The 20,320-nt window shown below is 38.9% G+C and overlaps 1 protein-coding gene across 4 annotated transcripts in view; it reads left to right on the plus strand.

The window, feature by feature from the left end:
• The first annotated feature begins 376 nt into the window (after positions 1–376).
• Positions 377–20,320, plus strand: part of YTHDC2 (YTH domain containing 2) — a 75,154-nt gene continuing 55,210 nt past the window's right edge. For 3 of the 4 annotated variants that reach the window (XM_032335378.1, XM_032335379.1, XM_032335381.1), the window contains exons 1-5: positions 377–777; positions 2,216–2,306; positions 11,143–11,339; positions 12,678–12,877; positions 19,601–19,767. In XM_032335378.1, coding sequence (XP_032191269.1) covers positions 594–777; positions 2,216–2,306; positions 11,143–11,339; positions 12,678–12,877; positions 19,601–19,767 — 839 coding nt within the window. In that variant the 5' untranslated portion in view covers positions 377–593. Of the gene's footprint in view, positions 778–2,213; positions 2,307–11,142; positions 11,340–12,677; positions 12,878–19,600; positions 19,768–20,320 lie in introns of those variants that run through there. The other variant, XM_032335382.1, reaches the window with a different exon arrangement.

Here is a 20,320-nt window from a genome sequence, read left to right on the forward strand (position 1 = left end):
CTAAAAACCTATTCGTTATCTGAATGCAAATAAAAGGGGGCATCCTGCCTTTTTGCGCGCTACATCGGGCAACTCTACCCCCACCGGAATGTGAACTCCTTGAGGGCAGAACCCGCGTCACACACCTGGTCCCACACCTACGTACGTGGTGGCGTAGTGCCTGCCGGGCACACAGAGGGAGCCTGCACAGGCTCACCGAAATAATTAATGAAGGATTTAAGGAAAGAATAAAAGGAGGCATGGGAGCCCCTTGGTGCGAAGGTGCGGACGGGGAAGGACGGAGAGAATGGGCTGCGTGAGGGCCGCGACCCAGGCAGGCAGCGGCGGAGAGGCGAGGAGCGACCGACGCGCTGAGGTCACCGGCGCCCGCTGCCCTGGTGACGTCATCACGCCCGCGCTCTTCGCTTCGCCGGGGCTCTCTGTGGCGCCGGCGCCTCCTCGGCTGTTGTGGTGACGGGGTGGGTTTCTGCTGACCCCGGCCCGCCTCAGGCCGCCTGCGGAGCGTCCAGTCCCGGCAGTGGCCGTCCGTCCCTGTCATTGACCGAACGCCCGCAGGCCTGGCCGCTCCCCCGCGGGGAGAACTTCTCAGGGCCATGTCCAGGCCGAGCAGCGTCTCCCCGCGGCCGCCCGCTCCTGGGGGCGGCGGGGGCGGCCCAGCTCCGTGCGGCCCTGGGGGCGGGGGCCGGGCCAGGGGGCTGAAGGACATTCGTATAGACGAGGAGGTGAAGATCGCGGTCAATATCGCTCTGGAGCGCTTCCGATACGGGGACCAGAGAGGTGAGGTTCCCGACGGGGACCCCGCCGGCTGCCCCGCCTCCCCCACGCCGGGACCCGCGGTGTAGAGGGGCCGCCTCCGAGCGGGGAGGGAAGGCTTGGGCCGCCCCCGGGCCCGCGGCGCACTGGAGCCGGCCTCCACGGCGGGCCCGGGGCGCGCTTCGTAGTGCTGGGTGGGAGGCACGGTGTCCTGCATATCCGCACGGCTGAAGCACTCGCCTGGCATGAGTCGGAAGGTGGAAAGAGACGCGTTGCTCCCCTGCAGGACGCGTTTCTTTGCCCCAGAGAGAGGCCCGCAGGCAGGCAGCTTGGGGGCGTCGAAGCCACATTGATCCTCCCCCTTCCCTTTTTAAAAGGAGATTAAGGTAGCCTTAGCTGAGGCACGTTTAAGCTACAGCAGGAGAGCAGAGGACATCAGACGAATAAATGCATTGGCAATATGTAGTATCTTTGGTTGAAATCCCGAAAGCATCACGCTTAAATACCGAAAAAAATTAAACCGGTTTTGGTGGATGAAACGTCTTTCACACCCCTTAACGATAGAAAGCTCCTTGCCTTGGGTCAACCCGTGCAGAACCCGCAGCCCACCCGCGGTGATCTGTACAACATAGTGTCCTACCAGTCCATGCTGGCCTAGGAAGGAGGCCCTTGACTTTGGAACCTTACAGTCCAGAACAGGCAATGACTTGGGTAGAGTCCGTTTGCCGTAAGCAAAGCCTCAGCAATAGGAAAGCAACACGTCCCCTCTGCGATAGTGAAATATTAATTCTAGACAGTTTTGAAACAAAAACAATAGAGTTTGACGTTGAGCATTTATAATGCTTGAGCATCGCTCATTGCAGAAGGAAACGAACCTTTTGTGAATTAAGCAAGTCAGGACTCAACTAAGTTAAATTAGGAAAATAGGTTCATAGTTAGTCATCTTACCAAATTGAAGATTCCAGTACAAATAAGAGGAGTAATCTTTGGTGAACAGGAGAGACCTCTATCACATTTAGATTTAATTTTTACTAATATGGTAACTCTGGTAGACATTCAGCAGTTAGTTGAATTAATCACTACTTCACACATAAAATGACCTTTTCACAGAATGTGAAAATGACTTTTCACATAAAATCACATATGCTTACAGGGTTTTTTTGTTTTTTGTTTTTTTTAAAGAATGCTTATTGGGGGAGGGGAGGAGAGAGGGAGAGAGAGAATCTGAAGCCAACTCTATGCCCAGAGTGGAGCCCCACTCAGAACTCAGTACACAACCCTGAGATCATGACTGGAGCAGAAATCAAGAGTCGTGTGCTCAACTGACTGAGCCACACAGGGGCCCATTTTTTTCATATTTTATATCTGTATGTTTATTGAAGCACCTTTATAGAAAATAGTGTATTCCCAAATGGTCCTTTGTGTGTGTGTGTGTATGTTTTTTTTTTTTTTTTTCATGTAGAAATGGAATTTCCTTCCTCTTTGACCAGCACTGAAAGAGCCTTTATTCATCGATTGAGTCAATCTCTTGGTTTGGTCTCTAAAAGTAAAGGGTAAGCTGATAGCTTTTTTTATTTAAACATAATTATTTACCAAAAAAGAGAAATGTTCCTGACTCCATTTAAGTAGTCACTACTGTTGTAGATAAACTGATTTATGTCTGTACCAAACTCAGCTCTTTGCGGTTTCCGTTAGGGGTTTAAAAAAAAAAAAGTAAAATTTAAAGTGTAAGAAAAATAGTTTAAAAGTTTAAGTTGCTTGCTGGAGGAAAATGTTTTCTTTTTTCGTAGAAACTAGTCTCTTTTTTTAAAAAAAAATGGATGGACTAAAGATAATAAGTACAATTATTTACAGAACTATTTCTTTTTTTTTTTTAAAGATTTTATTTATTTATTAGACAGAGATCACAAGTAGGCAGAGAGGCAGGCAGAGAGAGAGAGAGGAGGAAGCAGGCTCCCTGCTGAGCAGAGAGTCCGATGCGGGGCTCGATCCCAGGACCCTGAGACCATGAGCTGAGCTGAAAGCAGAGGCTTTAACCCACTGAGCCACCCAGGCGCCCCTACAGAACTATTTCTTTTAATGTTACTATACTGTAATGGTAACTTTAGAATACATAATCATTGTTTTCTTTCCTATCAGCTTAAGAATCTGGTGATTAAAAATGACTAAATAGGGGTGCCCGGGTGGCTCAGTGGGTTAAAGCCTCTGCCTTCGGCTTGGGTCATGATCTCAGGCTCCTGGGATCAAGCCCCGTATGGGCTCTCTGCTGGGCGGGGAGCCTGCTTCCCCCTTTCTCTCTGCCTGCATCTCTGCCTACTTGTGATCTCTGTCTGTCAAATAAATAAAATAAAAAAAAAATTGACTAAATAAAATGGTCCTATATTTGAGGACCACTGACCACAGAGAGAAAAAGTCATTTGAACTATCCAATTCGAAGGGCTCAATTTTAAAATTACATGGAACAATTTCATTTTGGGGATAAGAATGATGGGATTGCTATATATAGCAGGGTTTCTCAATATTGGCACTACTAACATTTCAAACTGGACAATTATTTTGGAGGGCTGCCTTGTGTATTGTAGCATATCTAACCTTATCCAGAGGAGCAACTCCACCCACCATTTTAACAACCCAGAATGCCTCTAGACAGTGCCAGAGTGTTTCTTGGGGGAGCAGAATGACCTCTGGTTAAGAACCAGGGATGGGGAAGAAAGATAAAATTTCAGTTTACCAGGGTTTAGGTTAAGAAGAGAGAAAACAAAAGATTATGAGGTCAGTATTTGTAACAAACAGCAGGACAAGTCCTAAGAGGAAAGTATCTGATGTAGGAATGTCTGGCTTTTGAATGCCCACAATGATACATTAGAGGAAGATGGGCTTTAGCTTAGGTGAACGTGTATTTTGAACATCACTGAGGCCAGGACTGGAAAACAGTGGTAGATTTTGGGCATGCCCATATCATAGTCATCTGGATAAGTTAAATACTGCACTCGCAGATGAAAAGAGTACGGAGCCATAATCCTTTAACCAAAAACAGTTGGAACAAGTGGATTTTGAGATTCAGATTTTAGAGACATTTTAGGGTATATTTGAAATATGTTATGTAATACCCCTCATAAGGTACAGGCATTACATTTAATCACAATATTTCTTCTGGTAACCATGGATGTTCACAGTAAAATAAATAAATACTAGAAATAGATTCATGTCCATGTAGTCAGGCTTTCCTGACAAATGTAGTTGCTGCCTTTAACCTTAGAAATAAAACTGCCAGTTACTTTGCGAGCAAGAGGTGGGTTTCTTTGGAAGTAGGGGGTTGCAGGCTGGGACAAGTAAGCTACTACAAAACCATCTGCAAGTCCAACAAAGAAAAGAGAGGAGCATGATTTTGTGGAGGAGGAGGAAGTTGGGAGGGGTTGTTCTGAACAAAAGTTAGAAGCCAGAAGGGTGATGACAGTTTCTCACTGGCTAGGTTTCAGGGATGGTTGATTTCTTGTAGAAGAAGCAGCAGCAATATAAAGCTTTTCTGTTGAGGCCTGTAGTGGAAGCTCCTTTTCTTTTCTTTCCTCCCCCGCACCCCCCTGAGTGGGAGGGAAAGGGGTAGAGGCAAAGGGAGAGGGAGATAGAGAATCTTAAGCAGGCTCAACACCCAGCATGGAACTCAACACAGGGCTTGATCCCACAACCCTTGAGATCATGGCCTGAGCTGAAATCAGGAGTCAGACTGATTGAATCTTAACCAGACTTAACCAACTGAGCTACCCAGGTGCCCCCAAGTTTCTTTCCTCTTGAGGCTCCTCAGCTGGGTCTGTAGTAGACAATTCTTCCTGTAACTGACATGAGTAGTTGGGCTTGTCCTACCAGTCTCTGTTTCTCACATCCCTTTTGCACTAGTGTGGTTCCACTTAGTGAGGTTTCCCTTTATTAATTTTCACAATGCAGACTTAAAGAAATCTTCTAGTTTTCATTGTTGTTTGGGTTAAGAGTTGCTGCTAAGAGGTTGTCTGAAAGCATTTGTTGTAAAGACACAGTTCTGTAGCTCCATCATTTCTGTGGTCGAATGGGTTGTGAATTCTGAACAGTTAACATGGAAATGACGTTTAGAGATTACCCTTAGAATAGCAGTCCCTTAGAATGGATGACATCTGCTTCTTCCAGTAGCACGATTGTTTAAGGGATGGTCCCAAATGGAGAAACCTGGGGCAGGGGAGAGTGCAAGATAGAAGTTATCAGGACAAAAAAAAGTGGATGAGGAAACACTGAAAGGAGAGAGGAAAAAAGATGCTGAGGGAAGCCAGCCAACCCTGCCTTCTCCTCTAGACCCTAGTCACTATTCCTCGTGCTCTACAAACCCACTAGGGAATGTCCTAGCACTTTCCCTCCCATTTTTATCTTTAATTAAAGGTAGTACAATGTTTATCTAGTGGTCCTTGTGATTTTCAAATGCCTTTTCTTCTTTTCATGTATATGAAGAACTTTGAATGTGGTTCTTGTATCCTTTCTTTTCACTTACATGAGAATTTGTACCTGACTTACATTTTTTTGTTTTTTTTTTTAGATTTTTAAAATTTATTTGACAGGGAGATGGAGAGTGAGCACAAGTAGGCAGAGTGGCAGGCAGAGGCAGAGGGAGAAGCAGCAGGGAGCCCAATGTGGGACTCAATCCCAGGACCCTGGATCATGACCTGAGCCGAAGGCAGCCGCTTAACTAACTGAGCCACCCAGGCACCCGTTTTTATGGGTTCTTTTGTTCACCATTGAGTAGAGGATTTTTTTCCCCACTTCCTTAGTTTTGCGCCCCCCCCCCCCACCTTTTGTACCTGGTATCATGGTTTCTTAATATGTATTTGAGAGAAAGCCTGGTGTGGAGGAAGAGGCAGGCAAGTTGGATTTGACTCCCTGTGTCTTACTGCCTCCTTCTCCTTCTTTGATCATGGCCCTTAACTTTCAGGGCCCGTTTTCTTAAATGTAAAGTATGAAGGAGTTAAGTCTCTTTGTTTTAGTTCAGATTCTGTAGTTTATTTTGAGCATCTTACAAGGTCTGAGAATAGATTCTAGGCTTACTGTGTGAAAGTTGACACTTATTTTTTCTCATCACTTTCTCCTTTTTGCTCTTCTTTCTTTCCAAAATTCAACCATGTGTGCTGGATTTTGTTTTTCCTTTCCTCCTGAAGAGTTGGACAGATTTTGCAATTGATTACTTGTTGTGGATTGCTTTTTTTTTTTTTTAACATTTTATTTATTTATTTGACAGAGATCACAAGTAGGCAGAGAGGCAGGCAAAGAGGGGGGTGGGGGAAGCAGGCTCCCCGCTGAGCAGAGAACCCGATGTGGGGCTCTATCCCAGGACCCTGGGATCATGACCTGAGCCGAAGGCAGAGGCTTTAACCCACTGAGCCACCCTGGCGCCCCTGTGGATTACTTTTTATAATTGCTCATCTTCGGGTGAAAATTCTCTTGTTGGAGTAATGTCCTCATATTGTGCTCTTTAGTGTAGCCTAAAGTTTTGTTTGAAATTGTTGGCAAGCTTCTCCATACTAAAATTTCACCTCCTTATAATTTGTTTCCGTTTTTCCCCAACTGAAATCTGAGTTTTCATTTTAAGAGCACACTTTTCTGAGTCTCTGACTTGCTCATGAACAGAACAGAATTTCTTTTCCTGTTCTTTCTAGTCTTAGTTACACAAAATGAAATTTACCAAATGAATTCTGTTAAAGACTTGTGGAAAGAGAAACTATGAAGTACGTGGAAGTAGGTTTTCCAGGTACAGGTTTCTTACCCTGTGATTGCTGACATTCCTGCTTCCTAGGTATCCATGTGTTCTAGTCACCGTGACTGCAAGTCTCTACCCTGTAAGAAAGCCCCCCTTTTCAGATTCAGGTTACTACCTCCATCGCCTCTTGTCTGGGAAGATTATGTACTGCACTTTTCTTTTTCTGCCCCTACTTCAAATAGTAAAAATTGGTTAAAAGTTACTTAAGTGTCTTACTTACTTTTTGGGCATCCATTGAAAAGAAACAGCCTACGATGCCCAATAGTAATAATAGTGACAATTCATGTTCATTAAGTACTCTTATGCAGCAGACCTTGTGCTAGAGGCTTTAAGTAGATTAGTTAATGCTGACAGTAATCGTAATCAGTAGATATTATTAATAACATCTGGTATCTGTCTAATAGGTGAGGCAGTTCGGGGTTGGAGACATTAAGTAATTTTCCCAAGAGCACATAGCTAGCAAGGGGCAGAGCCAGGATTCGAACATAGTTAATGTTTCATTACTTTTTGATTGTTTATAGGGGCACAGTAATGTCCTAGGAGCTGTGAGAAGTTAAAATGGAAATATTAGATAGATCTCGCCTTTAAGTTGTTCATAGTCCAAAGTCACAGAATGAACCAGTGTGCCACCATCATAGCGTCCATGACATGAGAGCAACTTTAGTGACAGAGTTAACTGATTGGTTTATTAATTTCCACATAATCACAGAAGAAAGTACAAATTAGTGTGATATAAACTTCAATAAATTTACAATTCTATTCTACAGTATTGGGAAGAAAATGGTTTGGAGTTAGGTCTTTGCATCTTTCTGCCTAAAGGAAGTATAAATTAAGGAAATAGGAAATGATGCATCTGTAAGGCATTGTATGAATGTGGATTATTTTTTGAGACATTTAGCTCCTTGGTGGCTGTGAGCTTCTTACATTGTCATCTCAGATTTTGGCTCTTTAGCTTATTTTTTTTTTAAGAAAAGGATTATTAGAGAGAGAGAGTGTGCGGGTGCATGGACGAGGGGCAGAGGGAGAGGTAGAGTGTGCGTGTGCGTGTGCACGTGCATGAGCAGGGGGTAAGGGGAGGGGCAGAGGGAGAGAGAGAATCTCAAGCAGACTTCATGCCCAGCACGGAGCCCCATGAGGGGCTCATGACCCTGAGATTATGACCTGAACCGGAACCAAGAGTTGGGCACTTAACCTATTGTGCCACCCAGGTGCCCCCTAGCTGATTTTTTTTTTAAACTTTTTATTTTTTATAAACATATATTTTTATCCCCAGGGGTACAGGTCTGTGAATCGCCAGGTTTACACACTTCACAGCACTCACTATAGGACATACCCTCCCCAGTGTCCATAACCCCACCCCCCTTCTCCCAAACCCCCTCCCCCTAGAAACCCTCAGTTTGTTTTGTGAGATTAAGAGTCACTTATGGTTTGTCTCCCTCCCAATCCCATCTTGTTTCATTGATTCTTCTCCTACCCACTTAAGCCCCCATGTTGCATCACCACTTCCTCATATCAGGGAGATCATATGATAATTGTCTTTCTCTGCTTGACTTATTTCACTAAGCATGATACGCTCTAGTTCCATCCATGTTGTTGCAAATGGCAAGATTTCATTTCTTTTGATGGCTGCATAGTATTCCATTGTGTATATATACCACATCTTCTTTATCCATTCATCTGTTGATGGACATCTAGGTTCTTTCCATAGTTTGGCTATTGTGGACATTCCCCTAGCTGATTTTTTCAACTGTTTACAGATTAGGAGAGTGGAGAATACTAAGGCATATGGTTCTATTTGAGGTAAATGTTCAGTAACGTGCTGTATCAATTGACAAATTAATATTAAAATTGCATCAAATTTGATGAGTTAATAGTTTTTCTTAAAAAGGAAGAAGTCAGGGCGCCTGGGTGGCTCAGTGGGTTAAGCCTCTGTCTTCGGCTCAGGTCATGATCTCAGGGTCCTGGGATCGAGCCCCATATCGGGCTCTCTGCTCAGCAGGGAGCCTGCCTTGCCTTCTCTCTCTGCCTACCTCTCTGCCTACTTGTGATCTCTCTCTTCCTGTCAAATAAATAAATAAAATCTTTAAAAAAAAATAAAAAGGAAGAAGTCATGGAAATGCCAAACTTTCTGATAGCATGTATTGATTACTTTTACACTTTGAAAGTTAGATGCTATGTTCTTGCCTGTAATATTAGCACATTTATGTTTAAAAATCACACGTGGAGCTTGAATTTTATTTTGAAAAAATTGTGACATTAATTTATTCAGCATTGTGTAGCTAGTTTCTAGTTAATTTTGCTTTGAAAAGGAGTCTCCTAACGGTTTTCTTCAGAGTAGTGCCACTTCGGAATGAAAGCATAATGAGATCTGAGTGTGTTAGTTTACAAAGTAGGACAAATCTCTGGTGTGTTGAATGTTTTCATCCTCACAACAAGACAAATATTTTATTGAACATTTCACTAATCTTTTTATCATTTACCACTGTCAGTGGTGCTGAATATGGCAGGAATGAGAGCACTAGGAGCCACAAGTAGAATCTTCCTGAAATATAAAAACTATCAAGTTGATTATATCTTTCTACCCTACCATCTGTGTTCAAAATGAATTCAGTAAATTTTAAATGGTAATGGCCAAGTACTCACACATGCTTACTTTGAAGTTATTTTTGTACTTAAATGCTGTATTATTAGCAGGCAGCTTATGTTAGGAAAGTTTGAATCTGACCCATTTTAGTTGTGAGCTTGTGAGGAGAGTATATTCTACTCAACTTTGTAATCCCAGCTTCTAGCATAGTGCTTGTCATACAGTAGGTGCTCAATATATGATGAATGATTGAATGAATGAATGAAATAAAATTAGTTAAAGGTAAAATATGGCAGAACTTTCCAGAGACAGTTTTCAAGAAAATTAAAGCCTCTTGGAACTGATAGATACAGTAGAGATTTTTAAATTAACTTGTGTATGGTGTGAGAGGAATACAATTTTTAATCACATAGCTAGTTAGTTGAACACAAGACTCCTGGCTCTTGGCTCTAGTGCTCATTCATTCCAGGACACTTCTTGCCTTCTGTAGTTGAAAGTTTTATGAAATAAATGGCACAGGAGGGGAGTGAATAATTGTGTCTATAATGATTGTGCTGAGTTTTCAGAAAGGTCCGTGGGAGAAGAACCTACTGCAGAAATCATCTCTAGAATCCAGTAATTCTTAATTTACCATAGAAATAACCAAAATTCTTAGATCAGATTAAATTTAGTTATTTCACTTTTATCTCATAATTTAAAGATCACTAAGAGCTTGTTAAGGAATAGATTAGATAGTTCTGAACACTTAATAATTCATTAAAGCATTCCATAAAGTTTCTAGAAATTAAAAATCTTGGTAACTCAAAAGTCTCACTTAAGGCTTAGACAGCTCAAACTGTATAGGTTAATCTCCAGTTTGATATTGTTTTTGCTGTGAAAATATTGTTAAAATTTTTTAAATCTTATGAAAATTAGGAAAAGTATACATGTACTTTTCATTGTATTTGTGGTTTTGTTGCTCACTTCTGTAATGTGATAGTGACAGTAACAAGTGGTAGAATGTTTTATGAAATATTTTGGGTAACTTTTAAAAAAAAGTTATTTTTTTCCAGACTATGTAATAAAAGCTTTCCTTCATTTAATACTTACTTTGTAACAGATTTTGCCGTTTATATGCATTATATTTCGTCATGAGTAATCCTTTGGGGCAGGTATTACTATTATCTTAGGGTCAGAGCTATTAAATAATTTGTTTATAGTCCCACAGCTGATAAGTGGTGGAACTAGGATTCATATCCATGTTGGTATACTTTTAGATCCTGAGTGCTTTACGAGTACTCTATTGTATTAGATTATGGACATGCATTTTTAAATCAGTCAAAACACATTTGAAGACTTCCTGTGTGTTTAACATTGTACCTGAAACTCTTGGAGCTACAGAAGTCATAAAAGACGTCTTCAGTCCTGGACCAATTGAAGCAACAAATACAGTTATATCAAATAATTTGATAACAGTTATAAAGATGTATCAGGTAATGATTTTGTAACTGAAGGCGAGAGCCCAAGGCTTTGAAAAATTTCTTTTTCCCAAGATGCATGTGAAAATACTTATCAGTAATGTTGATTTATGCTTTTTTGGTCCAGCCACTAAGCTTGGTTCTCAACAGGTTTTCATGGGATGCGACATTACCAGCATACTGTGGAAACATTCAGCGGGCCGTGAACTGTACCTTTTTTATTAGTGTTTTTAGATTCTGTTATTGAGTTTGGTTTTCTTCCTCTGTATGCTTCCAACTGGTGATGTTTCATCCACCATGAAGTCTGCTAAGTCAGACTTTAACATTTGTGGGTAAGTAAGCCACTTGGGGGGTTTAAAATCTGGATTTGCTGCAGTTTGAGATTTTAACCGAACATGGTCTTGTGGCCACTTCAGCACCAAACCCCCCCTTCTTATAGACTTTTCAGCATCTTCTCCCAAAGCATTTTGATTTTTTTCAATGTTTTACTTGAGACATGTTTTCTAAGCAGGCATACATCATTTGTGAACAAATTGACTCTATGTAGTAAATAAATGATTTTTATTAATATTCAGAAAGGGAGCAAATAGATACCTAACTGTGAAGAAGAAAGATGGATCAGAAACAGCTCATGCAATGATGACCTGTAATTTGACTCATAATACAAAACATGCTGTTAGGAGCCTAATTCAGAGATTTCCTGTCACCAATAAAGAGCGTACTGAACTTCTACCTAAAACAGAAAGAGGAAATGTGTTTGCAGTTGAAGCTGGTATGTATTTTCTGGGGAGCTTCCTTGTCTGTCCTATTATTTGATGACTGTTCTTTTACCATTTTAAATTTATTTTTTTTTTAAAAACTAAGATGCAATAAGATTTCTCAGTTTGAATCGTCTGTTAGAAATGAGAAAGAACTGTGGAAGTTTTTGGAATGACATGCAGTGTTAAGGTGTGTGATGAAGTTAGACAAGTCTTTAAGCGTCACAGTGACAGCTGTCTATTGAGCACCCGTTGTGTGCTAGACAATGTGATAAACTCTTTATATAGGGCCTCATAGAACCTTCCAAGGCCAGAATTTCCTCTATTTCGGGGGGTGATTAAATGGGTTCAGAGCAGTTAAGTAATTTACTCAAGGCTACTCAACTAGCCACTACACTGCAGAGCTGGGATTTGACTCCACAGTTTGGACTTTCCTATGTTACACTGCTGAGACATGCTAATCAGTGAGCTTTTGAATTGGGGCTTTAGCTTCTGGTAAGAGGACAGTCTTCAGTACACTAACTTGCCAGAAGGTAGATAAATAATATTTTTAGGTTATAAAATGAAGTTTTAATTTTATTATTTGGAAAAATAACTTCTTAGAAAATTATTATTTACCTAAAGTGACAGATATGCAATATTTCCATTGTCTGTTGGAGTAGGTTTGCACAGTGTAGAAAATACATAGCCCTAGATAGCAAGGAATTTAAGTTCTAAATACATGGCCACAAAAATGTTTTGAGTTAAAGAAAATGTTTTGAGTAATGTGAAGAATATAAAACACATCATGCCTCTTTTTTATTCCTGTCTGCTTATTAATTAAATGTAGATGCTGACTCAAATTCTTAATAAGGAAATTTGTTAAGATTAGGACCATATATTTATATGTATTCTATATGATCACATAGTCTTACATATTTAACTTTACACATACAGACTATTACTCTTTTCACGATGTGTTTTCATATTGTGCATAAAAGACTTGTTATGCACGTTGTTTCCCATTTTAGTTTTTTGTGTCGTTATTGATAGAAGCAAGCAAGGAAACTTTTTTAGGATATCAGAATCCCGTTATATTTTTAGTTACAGAGTGATTGATTTTTGTTCCTTTGTAAACATTATGCACCAGAAATACTTTTAGAAATTGGCTTTTTGATTGATAACCGAAATTTGTAACTTGTTTTTAAAGAGTAGGAGTACAGCGGTGGTGCATTGCTCGCTAACTTTATGTAGACTGAGTAGAGAAGAAACATTCGAATGGAATTACATTGGAAATTACATATCTTTGTTTTGTACACTTTTTAAACATTGCTGACCATAATTTTTTTTTGTTCTTTTATTCATTTTCAAAGAAAACCGGGAAATGAGCAAAACAAGTGGGCGACTCAACAATGGCATACCTCAGATTCCAGTGAAAAGAGGGGAATCGGAATTTGATTCTTTCAGGCAGTCTCTGCCTGTGTTTGAGAAACAAGAAGAAATTGTTAAAATAATTAAAGAAAATAAAGTAGTTTTGATTGTAGGAGAAACTGGGTCTGGAAAGACTACGCAGGTTTGTTTCTTCTTTGTTTTTTAGGGAAAACAATATTTTATCCCACAGGATAGTTTTATATCAAATTTGTACTGAATGTATTTTAACCAAAAAAGCCCCTTTTGGTTACTTAGTAGTTATTTTAGAAATACTGCTGGGAGTGCACTTTGAGAGTTTATAGAAAGGAAATGTTTTAAAATAATACTTTTAAGCTAGCACATTGGGGCTTCGTTTAAATAGATGGGGTGGGGGGGGCACCTGGGTGGCTCAGTGGGTTATGCTGCTGCCTTAGGCTCAGGTCATGATCTCAGGGTCCTGGGACCGAGTCCCGCATAGGGCTCTCTGCTTGGCAGGGAGCCTGCTTCCTCCTCTCTCTCTCTCTGCCTGCCTCTCTGCCTAATTGTGATCTCTGTCTGTCAAATAAATAAAATCTTAAAAAAAAAACAAATAGACACGGGGCATAGGATTGGGCAAAAAGGGATATGGACGAGGCTAGTCTTGTAACCTCCATGAGCCAGAGCCCACATTTGTAAAATGGAACTAATAATTGCTCCCATTTACGGTGACGTTTAGAGATGTCTGTAATGAGCCTACCAGTGTTTTGTATGCAGCAGCTAAATTAACAGCAGTATTAACAATGGTTTGTTAATATAAAGTTGACTGTAGACATTGAGGCCTGCGCAGGTCCCAACCTGTTTGTGGTTTGGGGTTGCTGTCCGTCTCATAAAACAAAGTAGAGGGTTTGTCTTCTGGAAAGACAAAGTCGTCTTCTCCTCTGAGAAAGCCTCCTACATCGTTGGCTTCGGCATCTCCCTTGAATAGGGAGGCAGGGATCGAGGCCTCAGGAGTCTGGGTTTTTGGCTGAGGTAAAGAGAGAATGACAGTGCGTATAACCAGAAAGTCCAGAGTCGTGTGTAATTACCTCTGGGACTCATCCCTGTTAACCCAGCCTGGGCTTCGTGACAGGTGTAGAAGGAGATTCCTTAATATTAATGATACAGTTTAAAAAAAAATAAAGTTGGCTCTAGAATGGAATTAGTATGACAGGTTTGACTTGGATGTTTAGTATCAAAGTGCTTCAGTACGCAATTTCCCTCATTGGGTGACGGATTGGAAGTAAGTATGGTATAGTGATTTGACCTTGTTTATGTTCTTTACATGTTCATATGTTAAAATAGTAAAATTTCTTTAATTTTGATAGATTCAGATAGAATAGTCAATATAATTTTACATTTTTTCTCTTCTTTTATCGACACATAAGTTTGCTTTTGACAACCGCTTAACATTTCCTATGGTCATATTGGTTGGTGTAATAAGCCTAGTTCATAGGTAAGGCAAGGGGGTAGAGGCAAAGTTGACTATAAAGTTTACCACTTACTCACTTGAAGGACTTAGCCATAGTCCTTAGGTGTAACTATGCCTAAAACATGAGCCTCTAAAACTGGATAATGAAAAACATGATGAAATTTTTACCTGAGCACAATATATAAGATTTTTTTTTAGCGTAAGTCCTTTTATGATTAATTGGAATTTCCTGGAGTCATTCCAGAGAATCGGTTCAGTTGTTGATTTAGTGTTAGAGTAAGTTTTGCCAGTGGGTTTTAATTGTACTCATTCTAATTATATTGAGCAGGGATTATGAGAGCTCACTTTGGCAGCACATATACTGAAGGGAGATTATGAAAGTTATGACAAATTTATGTTTTCATTTAAATTATTTGAATATCCTTGCTAAATGATCTTTGTATATGGGCATTAGGTATGCTTATTTTCACAATTATGTATATCATTATATTAGGTATGACGATACTTGAGAATTTAATTAGAAATGGATTATTTGATTATGGCTTTTCGAGAAGAAACTATTAATTTACTGGGTTTACATCTAAGAAATGATCACATCTTATTTGAGGAGTTCAAATAAAATTACTTATGTGTCTTTTTTGGAATATAAATGTAACAGAATTTAAAGTTCATATCATTAGCCAGTTTCATCTTGCCTTTACTAGCATTAGGAAGTTAATTGCCTTTTGCATTTTCATGTTCACTGTTCATGTTCATTATGTAAAATTCGAACATTATGGAAAATAGTACATAGAAAGTGAAAGATTTCTAGTTCTCTTGCTACTCTCCATGCATTTTTTGTAAGAAACTTGGAGTATGTATTTCTGGTTTTTAAAAAAAAATTTTTTTGATGCCTTTGCGTTTCATTTTCTTTAGAGCACTGATATATATATATGTACATGTATAATTATATATATATATAACATTAGCTACTACATATAACCACTGATATATATATATATATATATTTTATTTTTTTAAAAAGATTTTATTTATTTATTTGACAGAGAGAGATCACAAGTAGGCAGAGAGGCAGGCATATTGAGAGAGAAGGAAACAGGCTCCCCGCTGAGCAGAGAGCCCAATGTGGGACTCTGTTCCAAGACCCTGAGATCATGACCTGAGCCGAAGGCAGAGACTTTAACCCACTGAGCCACCCAGGCACCATATATATATATATAAACAAACAAACATGAAATAATATGCCTTTTGCATCTTGCTTTTTTCACTTAAAAGATATGGGATATTTTTCAGTAGCTAGAGATATAACTCATTTTTTTTTTTAAAGATTTTACTTATTTATTTGACAAGGAGAAACACAGCAAGAGAGGGAACACAAGTAGGGAGAGTGGGAGACGGAGAAGCAGGCTTCTCATAGAGTAGGGAGCCAGACTTGGGCCTTGATCCTAGGACCCTGGGATCATGACCTGAGCCAAAGGCAGATGCTTAACAGCTGAGCCACCCAGGCGCCCCAAAGATATAACTCATTTTTTAAAAAAACTTTATAGTATTCCCGAACGTTTTACAATAACAATGATAAAAAATGACAATTTACTATGTGTTGAACTTTTGCGTTCTCTTGTTTAAATCTCTCAGTAACCTCAACACATGTAGGCTTTTTATTATTTCTACAGGTGAGGAATAAAAACTGGAACTTACAGATATAATCTGTCCAAATTCCCATAGCTAGGAAGTGGCAGAACAGGGATTTTATTCTTGTATTATACTTCTTAATATTGTATTCTAATACTTCTTTGCTAATTTATGGGAGTAGTTTCTTTTTTTTTTTTAAAAGCCATTTTTTACGTGATTTTTTTTTTTAAGATTTTATTTATTTATTTGACAGACAGAGCACAAGTAGGCAGAGAGGCAGGCAGAAAGAGAGGAGGAAGCAGGCTCCCCGCTGAGCAGAGAGCCCGATGCGGGGCTCGATCCCAGGACCCTGGGATCATGACCTGAGCCGAAGGCAGAGGCTTTAACCAACACTGAGCCACCCAGGCGCCCCTATGGGAGTAGTTTCAGAGGATAAGTTCCTAGGAGTGCAAATGCTTGGTTAAGAATGTGGCAGTTAAATTTTAGTAGCTAGATTAGCTAGTTATTGTCTGATAACTCAAAAGAGAGTTGTATTATAATAAAATTGAAGATATTGAAGATTCCCATTTCTTTGAAGCTTGGGCAGCAATGATTTACCTTTATTAATCTGATAAGCAAGAAATAATGTTTTAATTTGTATTTCCTTTCTTAGTTGAGTATCTTTTCATTTTTGCTTATTCTGTGGTTTGCTTATTTATACCTTGTTTTTCATTTGGCTTAATCATCTTGGTTTATTTTTAATCATTTTGGTTTAATTTTAATCCAGATTAGAAATTTGGATTATTTTTAATCATTTTGGTTTATTTTTAAATTTTGGTTTATTTAGTATTTTTTTAAATGAACCCCATCTTAAGGGAGTTTTGTGGTAATTAGGACTATGGGACTGTGCCGGCAGAAGTTAGATATTCAGTATATCTGAAGTTTTTTAAAAGATTTTATTTATTTACTTGAGAGAGAAAGAGAGAGTGAGAGAGAGCATGAAAGGGGAGAAGGTCAGAGGGAGAAGCAGACTCCCCATGGAGCTGGGAGCCTGATGCGGGACTCGATCCCAGGACTCTGGGATCATGACCTGAGCTGAAGGCAGTCGCTTAACCTACTAAGCCACCCAGGTGCCCTATTTTTGGTTTATTTTTAACTGTTTAATATATAATTTATATGTTTTGGGTACATGTCTTTATGTATTATGGGCATATGTCTGTTGCCTGTTAAGAGATCCTAAAAATGATTTCGTCAGTTTTTTGTTTGTGTTTTTAGCTTTGCTTGTGGTATCCTTTGTATTAGTTTCACATTTTTACTTAGTCCAACCTCTCAGTCATTTTTTAGGGCTTTGAGCCATGCTGAGAAAGGCATTTACTACCCCAGGATTAAAAAAACACTTTCCTATAAATATTTTATTTTAGTATTTTTATACTAAAGTTTTGAAAAGTCCATCTGGAATTTATAATATCATATCAGGTAGGAATCTCACTGTTTTCCTCATGTTGTTATTTAGTTGTTCCAATGTAATTTTTACTTAATTATTCTTTTCCCTTTTAGTTAGGGTACCACTTTTGATCAAGTACTAAGTTTCTATAGTACCTGGCTCCGTTTCTGGAATTTTGTGTGTGTGTGTGTGTGTGTGTTTTTAAAGATTTTATTTATTTTTTAACAGCAATCACAAATAGGCAGAGAGACAGGCAGAAAGAGAGGGGGAAGCAGGCTCCCCACTGAGCAGAGAGCCCGATGTGGGGCTTGATCCCAAGACCCTGGGATCATGACCTGAGCGGAAGGCAGAGGCTTAACCCACTGAGCCACCCAGGCGCCCCTGGAATTTTTTGTTTTATCTTTAGTTATCTATTTTTGTGCCAAGATCCTTCTTTTTGCTTTTTGTCGTTTTACAATGTGTAGCATAGTATTCCTCTTTACTATCTTATCTTTTTAAATATTTCTTAATTTGGGTTCCTTTACACTTCTGGATAAACTAGTCAAATTAAAAAAGATCCTAGAGGCCAAGACATGCATAAAATGAAGTTCTCTCTCACTCACAGTTAAAGAGATGAAATCAAAAGAACAATTAAATTTTTCAACTATCATGGGGCGCCTGGGTGGCTCAGCGGGTTAAGCCTCTGCCTTCCGCTCAGGTCATGATCTTAGGGTTCTGGGATCAAGCCCCACGTCAGGCTCTCTGCTCAGCAGGGAGCCTGCTTCCCCTCTCTTTCTGCCTGCCTCTCTGCCTACTTGTGATCTCTCTCTGTCAAATAAATAAATAAAATCTTTAAAAAAATTTTTTTTCAACTATCAGATTGGCAGAAATTAAAAAGTTGATGATATTCAATATTTGAGTAGGTGTTGGGGAAACAGCATTTTCTGTTTTATGGGTATAAGTATAAATTGTTTTGGAAGGGCACTTTGGTGATGCTTCTGTCAAATTAAATTTATATACTCTTTCACTTGACACACATATATATAATGTATATGCAAACGTTTGTGAAGATAGGTATTCACTGCACACTTTTTAAAATAACAAGCATCAGTAATAATCTAAAAAACTGGAGATAATTTAACATGATACTTGTTAAATTACAGCACATCCGTAGGATGGAATATACAGCTATTCGAGTGGAGTGGGTAGATCTGCATGTTAAGGGAAATCTGCAAATTATAAACATTTAGTACAGTAATCACTTTATGTGAATAAAAACCTGTTTATATACACAAATACTTTAAATTGTGTGAATACTTTCCCCCCAAAAGCATTCATAAGAAATAGTAGTTACTTTTTTGGAGACTACTGATAGTGGTGGGGTGGGAAAGACTTAATTTTTTGTCTTTCTGACCTGTTTGAATTGAGTGTAGAAAGGTTCCTACAATCCCAGTATTAGGCTGTTTTGGTTTTCTTTAGGCTTTTCACTATTTAAAAAATTCCAATGGAATTTAGATTGTTGTTTCATTTATTTCATAGATAGTTTGGGGAGAATTGACATTTTTGCAATTACTGATTATTTCCACTCAAGATTGTGTCGTATTTCTTTATTCAGTTCATGTCTTTTAGTTGTAATTTATAGTCTTCTTTGTGCAAGAGTTAACTGTTTTTATATGAAATTTTTTTTAAATTTTTTTTTATTTTTTATAAACATATATTTTTATCCCCAGGGGTACAGGTCTGTGAATCGCCAGATTTACACACTTCACAGCACTCACCAAAGCACATACCCTCCCCAATGTCCATAACCCCACCCCCCTTCTCCCAACCCCCCTCCCCCCAGCAACCCTCAGTTTGTTTTGTGAGATTAAGAGTCACTTACGGTTTGTCTCCCTCCCAATCCCATCTTGTTTCATTGATTCTTCTCCTACCCACTTAAGAAGAATCAATGTTTTTATATGAATTTTATAAGAATCAATGTTTTTATATGAGTTTTTAAAATTTTATTTTAGAATGAGAGGGTGGGCGAGGGGCAGTGGGAGAGAGAGAGAATCTTAAGCAGGCTCTACCCCTAGGGCACAGCCTGACAAGATTGCTGGATTTTATACCTCAGATCATGACCTGAGCCGAAATCAAAGTCAAAAGTTGAATGCTTAACCAACTGAGCCACCCAGGCGCTCTATATATAAATTTGTTTTTAATATTTTAGTGTCTCTTGTAAATAAGATCTTCTAAAACTACATTTTCTAGTTGATTGTTAGAAGTTATATCAAAGTTGTTGATTTTAAGATTATTTTATGTTAGGACATGTTACAGAACTTTGCTTTAGTTCCAGTATTTTTTCCACTGGACTTTTTGGGTGTATAATCATGTCATCTTATAGGACTTTAAAACTTTCATTTCAGATTCCTCAGTTCCTTTTAGATGATTGCTTTAAAAATGGTATCCCCTGCCGTATATTTTGTACCCAGCCAAGACGGTTAGCCGCAATTGCTGTGGCCGAAAGAGTTGCTGCAGAGAGAAGAGAAAGGATTGGTCAAACAATTGGATATCAGATCAGATTAGAAAGCAGGTAATGCTGGTTCTCCGATAGCCTATCTTTGATCATTCTTCAAAAAGACTAATGTTTATATTTCACTAAATACAGAGGATATGTTGGTTAAAAAATTAGATGATCATTTTGCTTCAAGAAAGTCTTTGATAAGATATTGAGGTCATGACTGAACTTAGTAAGGTTTTGAATACATAGGTTAAAAAAAAGTTGGGCCATAGTTCCAAATCCCGTTTCATAGTTTTATGATTAAATACTAGTTAATTTTACCTCTTTGAACCTCAGTTTTCTCATCTATAAAATGGGGCCAGTAAAAGCAGCTAGAGCCCAGGTTTGATATGAAGTTTATAGTAAACAATAAATGATAGTAACAGAATTAATTTTTAGAAGGGGTACTAGTAGTACCTTCTTGATCAGTGTACTGTTTCTTTGCTCTCTGTAGTTTGGATGTAGTAATTCAAAAAGCTGCTCATTTATGATATACTTTTTTCCTCTGAGCAAAAAGTATTAAAGGTTTTTTTAAAAAAATCTATTTATGGTTCCTTAACAAAATAATTAATTAACGTCTGTTAAT

The sequence above is a fragment of the Mustela erminea genome, chromosome 3 (genome assembly GCF_009829155.1).
Source record: "Mustela erminea isolate mMusErm1 chromosome 3, mMusErm1.Pri, whole genome shotgun sequence".
Lineage (NCBI taxonomy): Eukaryota > Metazoa > Chordata > Mammalia > Carnivora > Mustelidae > Mustela > Mustela erminea.